The 12,410-nt window shown below is 41.0% G+C and overlaps 2 protein-coding genes across 7 annotated transcripts in view; one reads left to right on the top strand and one right to left on the bottom strand.

Annotated features, from left to right (window-relative positions):
• The window catches only part of ldlrap1b (low density lipoprotein receptor adaptor protein 1b), a 48,482-nt gene extending 37,833 nt beyond the window's left edge, over positions 1 to 10,649 (bottom strand). For 2 of the 5 annotated variants that reach the window (XM_086274047.1, XM_086274045.1), the window contains exon 1: positions 10,179 to 10,648. In XM_086274047.1, coding sequence (XP_086130173.1) covers positions 10,179 to 10,263 — 85 coding nt within the window. In that variant the 5' untranslated portion in view covers positions 10,264 to 10,648. Of the gene's footprint in view, positions 1 to 10,178 lie in introns of all 5 variants that reach the window. The other 3 variants (XM_086274042.1, XM_086274044.1, XM_086274043.1) reach the window with 3 other exon arrangements.
• Positions 10,650 to 11,677: 1,028 nt separating this feature from the next.
• Positions 11,678 to 12,410, top strand: part of rhd (Rh blood group, D antigen) — a 31,600-nt gene continuing 30,867 nt past the window's right edge. Inside the window, exon 1 of one of the 2 annotated variants that reach the window (XM_086274039.1) lies at positions 11,678 to 11,903. In XM_086274039.1, the coding sequence (XP_086130165.1) occupies positions 11,900 to 11,903 (4 nt within the window). In that variant the 5' untranslated portion in view covers positions 11,678 to 11,899. The remainder of the gene's footprint in view (positions 11,904 to 12,410) is intronic. The other variant, XM_086274040.1, reaches the window with a different exon arrangement.

Genomic DNA, 12,410 nt, shown 5'->3' with positions numbered 1-12,410 from the left:
CCTGAGCAGTTTGAGTCAAAGCTGCATCAGGAGACCACTGTCATTGGGGAGTAACGCTGCCATAAGACTGTGTCAGTTTACAATGTTAAAACTGTCTGAAACAAGAGCTGCATAATTGCCAGGACCAGCTTCCTCTGTAGTGCTTTGAATTATTCATCGTTTTACTTTCAGTAAAAAATTAAAAAATGCCTCACCATCTCATGCATTAATACCTGTGCTCCAATTACAAAATCTTAAACTTGTGAGAAAATAGTGTAACATGGATCCTTTGAGACCTCAAGTGACCCATATCTCTTGTGAGATGACTTTTTTTTCTCACAGCAACAAGACGTGTTCAAAAAAAGTCCAATTCCAGCGTTATTAGATTCCAATCAGGACTTTCTGGGCTAATTTAGAAACTGCTGACTGACGCAAGGAAAGATGCCTGAAGGTATAAGCAGAGACAAAAAGCCCAGAGCTTGTTGAGAAAGAAACATTCAACTTCTAAGTGTGCCCAAAATAAAATAAAGTTCTACATCTAAGCCAATATGTTCTTTTCAGCCTTTTGATTCCAAGTGTAGAGTAAAATCATCACTCACAGAGCTGGGCATTATGGGAAAAGGCTGAGAGGGAGCATTGTTAAGAAAAGAAAGACTGAGTGTTAGTCAAAGGGAAAAACTGTGTTAGACCACATGGGACAATTATCATTGTCTGTCTCGGCTGCGTACAAAAACTGATACGCTACTATTGTCCCGTCTTCCTTTGAGCTCCAGCTTCAGTGGAAACTGTTTAAGAAATGACTGAAAACCCAGGTCAAAGACTCTATGTGACATCCACAAATAAAACCATTAAGCACAAATGACCACAGAGGCATAAACAGACCAGTTCACTAAGGGAGCAATCGATACGAAACGAGATCAAATGAACAGTCAGCGAGGATCCATTTAGCCCATCAGCATGTGACCTCGTCTGTCTGTTCCTGAGCTTCAAGATGCTTCTCTACTTTCATCCTCCAAACCTGTGGGTTAATCATAATAATCATAATCAATATCAGACGGCGCACGTGTTGCATGAGCGTGCAGCCATCAGCGTTTAATTTTTAGGCCCGTCTGAAACAACGTTCAGTGTGAAGGGAAGGATTTGTAGAAAATAAGAGTCTTATAATTGATGCCTTAACATTGAGACACATGTCACTCAGTATTGGCCAAATCCACTCAATGAAGGAAAGTGAGGAGATGAGAGGAGAAATGAAAGGTCATGCCAGTCAGGGATTACAGCGGATGACCAGCTGAGGCCAGAATGTACTCTCAGCGGGAATCTGGGTTATGAAAGTGATCCTTAAAGCGCTCTGCGCAGAGTCACGGCTAACAGGAGCGGCTGCACTCCAACGCAGCTCAAATCACTCTCACTGAAAGCGATGCAGTCTCCACAAAATCGAGGGATGCACGGTGCACCTTGTAGTCTATGCAGATAAATATACCACCAAATCTCTAAATTATTAAAGACAGGTTTGCTCTTACATCAGGCATGATAAAAATCCTTGAAAAACTGGTGAGAAATTTGAAGGCAAACAGAGTGTGCCTGACCCCTACATACACTACACATACACTAGGCTAATGTTACTTGATTTTTCTTATACGAGTTCAGCCTCATATTTCAACCAGCAGGTCTTTAGAACAATTTTGTGGAGTGGATTCTTGGCTTCCTCATAAATGGAAGTTTTCTCCTCACAAGGATTCATTTTTATCTCATTTGTGCACAAATGAGCCCGAGCAGGTATGAAAACAGCCCTATGTTAAAATGGACTGATTCAAATAAACATATCTAAATTAAAAGATATAACCACTGCGTTTAGAAAATGCTCTCATACGCTAAAGATCATTAAAGGTGTGATACTGGAATGTGCAATCATTTATTCATAACTGAACTTTGAAGCAAACTGGAGCTGTGTTTAAAAGGACGCCAGCATCTCAAGATTCAAAAACCATGATTACCTTATTTTTACTGTTTTACTTCTATCGAGTCTGTTTTGTCTTCCTTGGTGTTGTGGTTTGGACGCTTATCTGTAAAGAACAGAAACTCCACAGCCGACAGTTTCAGCAGTTGGTTAGATTGATTGCACTCTACTCCTTTGCATAGAGTTCCAGTTTCTTTTTTCTTGCTTAGGGCTCATAGCACCAAAACGCAGGCAGCTTTTTCCAGTAGCCCTCACTCAAAAGAACAGGTTGGAGGTTTTATATCCAACAACAATGTGCTGTAATTGTTTTGAAAAATCTAGGTGTGGGATGGATGGCTCATCCACAGCAAAACAACAGAATAAGATAATCGAGTAAAGTCTGCCTAAAGTGCAGATCGATGTTTGTCTTGTTTAACACATCAGCATTTCACACCCGGGACCACAGATCTACAGCATGACCCTGAAATTTATGCAGTATGCAGGTCAACCCCTCTACAAGTGTACTCTCTGCACACGACTCCAGTGCGTTTGGGTGTTTCTTTGCAGATGTCTTTCAACTTCTGGCACCAGCACAGACACGCAGATCCAAGCAGGATTGAGGAATCCTGAGGCATTTTCAGCACAGCAACAGTTTTCCAAAAGGTTTAGATTTAATAAAAAGGTCAGAGATATAAACCAAACAGAACCTGCACCAACCCGAACCCACATGTGCCTTAAACTAAAGCAACAGTCAAACCAAAGCAAATGATAACTAATCTGAAAGACATGAGCCTCCCAGGAGAAACGAGACAGACATCTTGGGAGGAAACAAGTTCATACAGATGCAAAGCAGGTGAAGTAATTTCCTGTATAAGCCTTGGATTGTTAACCAGTAGAAAAATTCAGGTTCAGCAGCCAAAATGGACACGAGGCCAAGGGCCACAGGACAGCACAGTGACTCTAGATTTTGGACTGCTGGGTGGACAAAACAAGTCATTTAAAAACACGTTGGAAGAATGTAATTATTCGCTGCCCAGTGTTTCCTCCAGGACAGCTCTGACGGGTAAAGCCAAGAAAAGTTCAGGGCTGCAGTGTTGTGTGAAAATAGCTTCACATTCATAAATAATCCTCTTTCCAGTCCCACAGACTTCATATATAGAATGAGTTAATGGTAAAGAGGAAGCGTGAAATGTGAGGATTGTGCTGATGCTGAACAGGGATGGAGGGGGTGGGGAAAGGCAGGGTGTTTGATTCCTTCCTCCTGGCTGAACACTCAAAAGAGATCCATAAATCATTACAGATACACTCAGTCAAGTTACAGAAAGGAGGACTGTCTCTAGTGTAGGTGCACAGTAATGCTTGAGGACTTGTGTAGCTATTTAAGTATTACTGACACCATTGCTCGACAGATTAAACAGAAGGAGCTGTAACTGTGGACTGGAGCACTAACTGCTAACAAAGAGAAGGCTATCCAAATACACTTAATTGGTATTTTAGGCTCTCTTCTTGCCTCAAGTGGTGTTTATTAGGCACCAACACGGCCTACTAACAATGAACCAAAGCAACACTGACCATATGTCTAGACATATGGCTAAAGGAGATTACATGAACTATTTCTTTCCTCGAAGTCATGCTGTTTAGACCCAGACGTCCTTACTGGTGTCTCGGAATGACAGAGTAAACTGGAAGCACCCTGCACTGTTAAAAGCAGGTGTAAATGTGTTACATCCTATTATTTAAAATAGAACGTGAAACAAAAGACAGAGTTAGTGACACAAGACTTCATTTTCTAGCTTTTTTGCCATAAATAGACTTATGCTTTCATTAAAAGATGCACTTTGGAGAACTAACAGTGGTTAGTCCAAAATAACGCCACATAGAAAAAGTTCTACTTTTCTGATCACAAACTCAAAGCAGCCAGTTTCACCAACACTGAATACCATGTTTAAGTCCAATAATTCATTTTCATCTATTGCCCTGACAGCATCTATTTTTAATATCGTTCTCTGGGAGAAACAGTGACGAAGCATAGTTGTGCAGCCCTACCAGCACATGCTCACACATGACCAAACACAGAAGCAGCTTATAGATACAGATCACAGTAAATCAGTAAGGATTTTACACTCCATAAAGGAAGCCAGCAGGATGTGATCTCTATTACAGCCTGGCAGATACTTTTGGATGACTTTGCACCGGGTGACCAGGGCTGGAGCAGGGATGATGGTACTTTTACAGTTTATGGAAACAGCTCGCCGGGTTTGGCTGATAACTTGGCACACCACCCTCTTACATAAACATGGGTGGTGTCTGAGGTCATGTCTTTACTCACCACACCCTATACAGACAATTATATATTGATCACTAAAATATGTTTAAAACTACTTTTGGACACTGATTAATGAGTCAGTATCTTGTATTGCATTTGCGGCAATAACTTGAAAATCTCTGACAGCATGTCGCAATTACACCAGTAAAGTCCAGACCTAAACCTGGCTACACTCACACAAGGGAAAAAACTGGTTAGAGACCCTGTTGCAACCAGGATTATTGTGACATGTGGAATAAACTTCTGATCACATTGCCTTTGAAATGGTTGTTTTAAAGAAAGGCATGTCAGGTGCTGTCTTCAATGCTATTTTGATGCATAAAGTTGGCAATAAATTGGCAACAAAACAGTCTCGTATCAGTCTGTGATTAAATGTGGTCAAGCAGACAATTGCATGCAATCTGCTTGCAATAACACAACGATTAACTAGCCTGTAACCATCTGCGTAAACAAAAAATTCATATTATTTTATAAATTCTGTATTCACAGTCCAGACAGAACCTCAGAGATCTGGAAAAATAAACAAATTCCTCCACAGTTACATGCAAACCTTCACTGATCCAACTCAGAGGGATTGCAGTCAGTTCAAGTCAGACCGCGCTTCTTTGGAGAAAGGCTGCCTCTCACCAGGAGAGATATACAGTCAAAAGTTTCTAGGTTGCCCATTTGGTTGCCATAACTACTTGTAAGTGTAGAGAAAAACATTCAATGCAATCATCAGTCACAATGAAGTTGATGTGAGAGACTGATAAACTCCAACAGAAAGCAAATACTTCAAGTTGTTCCTGCTTTATGTGAATCTACAAGCAACTGAATCATGAGACGGGTGGCTTCCTCAAACCAACAAGGCAGCTGACATTAATCCACGATAATAACAGTTTAACATGCAGTACTATCTGAAAAAGGTGTAGAAATACACATCATGATAACTTTGATCAACATCAACTTTGGTTTCCACATAAAGGTCTTAAATGAAACGTAGTCCACACTCTCACACACACAAGTCTGGTCAACTCAGACATTCGGTAATCTAGCAGTGTCAGTACCAATAACCTCAGAGGAGACAGCCTCTTGACCATGAGAAGAAAATGTTTTAGTCATATAGGTGGGGATTTCCTGTCTCACTCACACATGCACACAAACACGTTGCTTTCATGACCTAAAAAGAGGTCTAATGTTACATACCACTCTACCACCTACCAGAAAAAAAATCCAAACTATGTCGATGTAATGAGAGGGCAGCGCAGGAAAGCCAAGAAAGAAAGCATGCTCTTTAAAGATATGCAGGAAACGAATGCAAAAAGGAGAGCAAAGGGAACGAAGCAAGCACTGACGTCAGGCTATTCTAAAAGGCTGACGAACAGCAAGCATTCAAAGACACAGGAGCTTAATGAAAACAATAACAGCACCTGTTATGATCTACCACTGACAGTAGGAGAAGAGGAATTCAGTGTTGATGCATGCCAATGCTGTGAATAGGCTGCTCTGACAAGGCCAAGCCCACACACGGGAGGAACAAGACTGTAAAAAGGCAAAACTTTACCCTAATTGCATATACAGACTGAAATGTTGTGCCTTTAAGGCAATACAATCCAAGCCAGAGGGCACGAGGTTAAGTGAACCTTTAATTCTTACCCTGCATGTTTAAAAGCAGGGTACACTTTAGAGAAGCTATCAACACCACAGGATGACAAGTTGCTTTTTACTCACAGCACCAAAACAGCCAAGTGTAAGATTATATTAACAGATTGGGAAAAAAAAGGGGAAGGTGACGCATTGTTTGATCATACACAAAAACAGGAACCCCAAATAAATTAGTAATGTAGGTGAAAGAATCAAACAATATAAACAGCTGCTCTAAAAAGGCTGACTACACTGTGTGAGAAATGCCTTCAACTTAATACAAAGTTTAAAGTATACTTACTTATGTTCAGAGGTTTTTTAACCACACTAATGAGTAAAGATTTGCGTACTTGTTTCTAAAAATGTAACATATGCATTAGTAAGAACAAAGACCTGTGGTTTGAACTCTTACCTTCAAAATCTTAAGTTAGCAGTGTTATTATTTTGGTACATATTGTGTTTAGATTTTGAGTTTGGTGGATGTCTAATTTGGTTTCCAGTGTTTGTGTGGTTGAAAACAGCGCAGTAACAGCCCTCCATGACCGAGTCTCTTGTAGTGATTAAAGATCCAAATCAATGGTGCTGTTCAGATATTACCGATAGCTGTACAGTATATGGGGTACATCAACGTGACAGAAAGTGAGATCTTGAGACTTATCTGGATGCGGCTTCTGGTGTTTGTGTATCCAAGAACAGTGTACAGTTTGAACGCTCCGAAATGATTAATAACTTCAGGTCAGTGCTCAGATGTTAAAGAATTAGAAAGAAAGTGTTGTGGTAGGTAGGGCTGGGCGATATATCGAGTTTTTAAAACATATCGATATATCTTTATACGAGATATAAGATGTGACAATATCCTTTATATCGATATAGTCTATGTTACGTTATAATTATAGTTGTGGAGCCGCAAGTTTGCCTCTTTTTCATCCACTTTTGTCTCTACGCAACGTTACTCCGCCTCGCCTCTCTCCTTCACTGAACACAACTCCCCCTCCTCCCCCATCGCTTCACCTGCAGGCAGCAACAAGATGGACACAGCAAATCTCTGTTAACGAGTTACTGCGCATCGCCCCGTGCGTGGGGCTGGACGGCGTCAATGTGTTAACGAGCTAACCGCGCTAACGCTATGCAGCCCGGAGGGGCTGCACAGCCTAAAATCCTTTCATTCTCTCAAAAGTTGACAGCGCGCCTTATGTATGAATTCTGGTTGTGCTTGATGGCCGCAAACCGCTTTTATGTGGAACACGGCGCTCAGCAATCTGTCAAAAATGTTGGAGTACGACTTTGGTCAGCTACGGAGCTGCACCGCTTGATAGATTGTCGGCGCATTACGGCTACTGAGGAGCCTCGCGGAGTGATACGTACTGTGCTTCAACGTAATATTACCGTATTGTGTGTGTATAAGGACCATAAATGGCACCTGTTAAGGGACGTGGTTATGAAGCGGATTTCAAACTCCAGGCTGTCAGTCACGCAGTAAAACTTGGGAATAGAGCTGCTGTGACATCTGTCTGTCTTTGTTACTATGTTCAGCGTCTTTTAGTTTACATTTTGACTGCACAATTGTGAGCTCTATGTTATGCACAAAAACAACATTGTTTTCTTTTATTTATGGAGCATTATTATTTAATGAATGCTCATAATTTATTTTTGAGTAATTTTTTATGTGCATCTGTGTTAATAAAAGTGCCTGTGTGACATCTGGGACACAGCTTTAACTAAGAACTCTCTTTTTGTTCTTACTTTATGGCTTAAAAAAATATCGAGATATATATCTTATATCGCCATCCAGCTAAAAAATATCGAGATATGAATTTTGGGTCATATCGCCCAGCCCTAGTGGTAGGTTTCAAAAATAATTTTACTGGATTCCAGATATAGGTTGTAGTCCTCCTCCTTGGCTGTTAGAAGCAATAAGCACTCCAGCGACTGTGTTCACAAACATTACTCTAATTGTTCGGTGTATGGGGCAGATTCAAGCAAACAAAAACAGAGATGTCTGTCACTTAACACAAACACACAAACTAGAAATTCTGCTAACATATTTTGAGTTTGTGAGTTTATTCCTTTTTGATTTAAATTATTTTTTTAATTCATTCCTATTTTGTAGATTAATTAAGTATCATTTCACAGTACCCATTCATATTACATGCATCTGCTGATATTGTTGCATCCAGAGTTAGAGTATCTTCGTATGGACACTGGCTAATATATTAAGCCCACTTTATATCAATTATATTTTCTGTTTGTTTCATTATGTTTACAGTTGTGGGGTTTATTTACTGTCATGTTAGAACAGTAAAGCTGTAAAGCGAGGGGCTAGGTTAATGACCATCAGTGTGGTAGCAACATAGGAGAGTGCAGAGCTTGCTGAGAGTGGGTAATCACTCACAGAGACAAGAGTGATAAATAATGATTATATTTAAATATCAGTAATTACAGTATTTAATGCGAGATGCTTAGCTGGTGCCATAAACTCAGCTCCTGGTCCCACAGGAAAGACAGGATTATGCAGCATTATACTAAAAGCAAGGTACACTGATAGGTGCTCAAATATAATTATATCCAAAATTCATTTTAAGACAGAAGTGATCACGCCTAAAGGATGTGCCCAGTATCATGATGTAGGCAAAAAAAAGTCTTAGAACTTACTTAAGCTGCTGCCTATCCCACGTGGTGAGATGAGACTTGAAAGTTCACAATCCCTCCTAACAAGAACTAGCTAACTTCCCAGAATTCAATAAATGATGTAGCTTTCTTAAATACATGAACAAATCATACCGTAAATGCGATAATAGATAACAGAGCTAATGTCTCAACCTGTGGATCGACTCAGACTCCACCAGCTTAAAGAATAGTTTTTACCTGTAATGCTTCATTTGCTCAGTTTAGGGGCACCTGAACCAGCACTCCACCTGCTCCAGGTTCTGGTTAGAGAGACCTTGCAGCTCACAACAGATCTTCAAAGAAGAGCAAGGACTACTATCTCCAGCTGTCGTTCCAGACGGTGGAGCTGGAGTCTGTCGAACCACAGGCCAAGTCTCACAATAGTGAGTAGTTTACTGATGCGGACCAGAATTTTAGCATATATATGTAAGATGTAGCTGTACATCCAGCATTTTGTGTATTTTTCACCACAGTGAAAGTAATCAATGATTTCTAGCAAATTTCTTGGTTTCAGGATTACTTTATTCTGTCATGTCTACAAATATAATGCATTTAAAATGCATTTCATGGTGTGATCATTTGATTATCATTTCTACACCTCTGAAAGACCGTTACAATCTTAAAGCATTAAAAAAGGCTCCTCAGGAGTTCTGCCAACTTTTCTCATTTTTAAAAACATCCAGATAAAACTCAAAACCTCTGAAAAAGACTTAGAGGTGTGACCTCTGCCACAGATTCCACATGGAGGGGAAACTCCATTATCAGCTGAGCTGATCGATTACTCATGGAGGGGTCTGCGTAGCTGCTGCCCGATCGCATGTGGAAGGACCCTGCTGATTGTGCATCACTCCCAAAACAAAGCATCGATTGGTCTGGCACGTGTAAGCACGGTCAAGCCAACAGCTCCATTGTCTGTGAAACAAAATAAAAAAAAGCCAGAGAGGCATGGGGAGCAGGGGGTAACCCCCCACTCTTTGTGCAAGGCAGCTGAGCATGCATGCAACGATTGAAGAGCATCGTCATCATAGTGCATCCTAAAGACACCTCCATGGTGTTTGAAGAATCCCCCCTTTAACACAGCCTCCTCATTTTTGTGTTTCCCAGTGTGCATCGCCTAGCAACAGAGTGAGTTGTAGGGCTTGTAAAGGCTTGCCAGGAAGGAGACCGCTCATCTCTCCGTGCCTGCTCCTGCCTCCTTAAAGTCCAGATTACAGTGTTTTAGCTCCCACCGATCCTCTCCTGCACGTTTCCGAGCGCGTCTGAGCGACGTGGCAGGAAAAACAGCAGCACTCCTCAAACTTCTGACACGTTTTGTTTGCGCCCCTGTTCCAAAATAAACTCAGCGGAGTGGGCAGGGAGCCGGCGTGGAGGCTGAACTTGTTATTCCGAGCTGCGGGGCGCTGCTGTCAGTTTCAGTGTCAAGTTAGTTCAATCCCCTCACTAAACGTTTCCTGATGTGAAACTATTCGGGTTGCTAGGTGTTCACGCCACTACGACAACTGTAGCTAGGTAACGCTCGGAGACCACCGGTTTTACAGTTAGCTACTTGTGGAGGCTAGCTCTTCTTAGCCAAGTTAGCTTTGGTGTAGCCAAATTAGCACCAGCTACTGGATAACACATGAGTGCAATGAGACGGCGAATACTTACTTTTATGTCTGCCCGCACCCCAGGACTGTTTGGCGATGCTGGGGCTCCGTATAATTGCCCTTCCGGCGGATTTCAAAGCGTCCATATCGTAATCCAAAAGTGGGGCAAAGAGCCCGACGAGCGCCTGTGTGTGCGTGTCGAAACACTCCGCTCGGTTTAAAACAAACCTCTGTCGTTCAAACTTTGTTTCAGCTGTTCTTCTCTCCCCTCCTTCGTACGACTAGCTCTCAGCCGACGGTAAATTACCATGTTCGTCCCCCTGGGCGGTGTTAGTATGTAAATTAACCGGATAAGGTGCGTGACGCCCGCTTGTGGAGTCACGCGAGTGGGTGAGGTAGTAACAGCAGCCGCGGCGGCGCTGGCAGCCCGGACGGGCGGTGCTAGTGTTATTCCTGTTAATAACGCCCTCTAAGACCCGGCCTACAGTTTCTACTGTCCCCCCGCGTCTTCTGCGACGACTGACGTGATCCTCCGATCGCCGGCTGCTCATAAGGGGGTTCAAAAATATGGTTAGGGGGCCAGAAGCGGCCGTCAAAGGCACCCAACCCGGCCCACAGGTCCTCTTTAGAAAATGTGCAACTTACAAAGCAAGAGGTCAAAAAATTTGAACTGTATTTTTGTTTGTTTTTATAGCCTTCATTCTGACATACCGTAAGAAGACAAATGGCATATCTGCCTGGCGTACTATTAAGGAAGTAAAAGCAAACCATTAAACTGTCAAATTTTATAGCCAGTTGACCTGGAATGTCTAGCTGCGTGTCTCAGGCAAAATAGTATAATTTTACTATTTGTGTATTCAGTACGGGTGGTGTTTAGAACTGCAGTGTACATGTTGCCAAATGCAGTGGTCTGATTGGTCACATTTGTTTATTTGGATTGGAAAAATCGCTTCTTATTGTTATTAGTTTATTGTTAAGATCATAAAATCATATATTAATATTCAAATATTTGCATGAATTTTAAGTGTCCAGTGTGTAAAGGCCTTTACAGTGAGTCCACAGTAAAAAATAGAAAATCTTTGATAAATAAACACAAAATGTAAGTTTTATAATCGCAGATAATGAGCTCCCAGTACCTTCCTTTTGTTTTTGCATTCTTCTTCTTAAAGATCAAGCCCAAAAAGTCATGCTGATGGGGTTTACTACAGCAGAATATGTGACACATTACAGGAAAAGCCAAATGAAGACACATACGTGCACACACAAACAGCCAAACAATGACACAAATTGAGATAGATAGATAGATAGATAGATAGATAGATAGATAGATAGATAGATAGATAGATAGATAGATAGATAGATAGATAGATAGATAGATAGATAGATAGATAGATAGATAGATAGATAGATAGATAGATATGGTGTCACTTCACGGTCATTTTACACTCCACACTCCTTTGCAGAAAAGTTTTAATGGCGGTGGGGCATGCTGGAAAATATCTCACTCATACTTCCTGACCTTGCTCCCTGTCATTTGTGCAAAATGCTCACAAACCCGGGTGACTTCCACTACACAGCAATTTATTAGGTTTTTTTTGGCAAGTGGTTTACAGAGTAATTAGCTGGGGAAGTGGTATTTTAAATTATCTTTAGCAAGCAAAACAAAAAAAAAACCTGTTGCTGAAAAGAGGAAGGAGAGAAACGAGAAGGACGAGTGCACCCCTGGGACTTTGGACTTGAGCTATGACTCTGTGAGCGTGAGGCCTGAAAGATGAAGCTCTGATGGGTGAGTCATCTGTGTTTTTGTAAAGGACTGAAACATTGTTAACACATCAAGTTAAAAATATATACTCATACTTTAAGGTGTGTCTGTGTGATGTGTCTAGATGTATCTGGAATGAGGAATTCTGTGACTGAGTGACAGGGAGTGCAGAATTATTAGGCAAGTTGTATTTTTGAGGAATAATGTTATTATTGAACAACAACCATGTTCTCAATGAACCCAAAAAACTCATTAATATCAAAGCTGAATGTTTTTGGAAGTAGTTTTTAGTTTGTTTTTAGTTTTAGCTATTTTAGGGGGATACCTGTGTGTGCAGGTGACTATTACTGTGCATAATTATTAGGCAACTTAACAAAAAACAAATATATACCCATTTCAATTATTTATTTTTACCAGTGAAACCAGTATAACATCTCCACATTCACAAATATACATTTCTGACATTCAAAACAAAACAAAAACAAATCAGCGACCAATATAGCCACCTTTCTTTGCAAGGACACTCAAAAG

This window comes from Aulonocara sp. 'chitande type north' Nkhata Bay, linkage group LG19, assembly GCF_057382095.1.
Source record: "Aulonocara sp. 'chitande type north' Nkhata Bay isolate Kocher_YH1m ecotype deep benthic linkage group LG19, A_spYH_male_GT1.1, whole genome shotgun sequence".
Lineage (NCBI taxonomy): Eukaryota > Metazoa > Chordata > Actinopteri > Cichliformes > Cichlidae > Aulonocara > Aulonocara sp. 'chitande type north' Nkhata Bay.
Note: the sequence above shows the minus strand (reverse complement) of the source record. Positions and strands in the feature narration are given on the sequence as shown.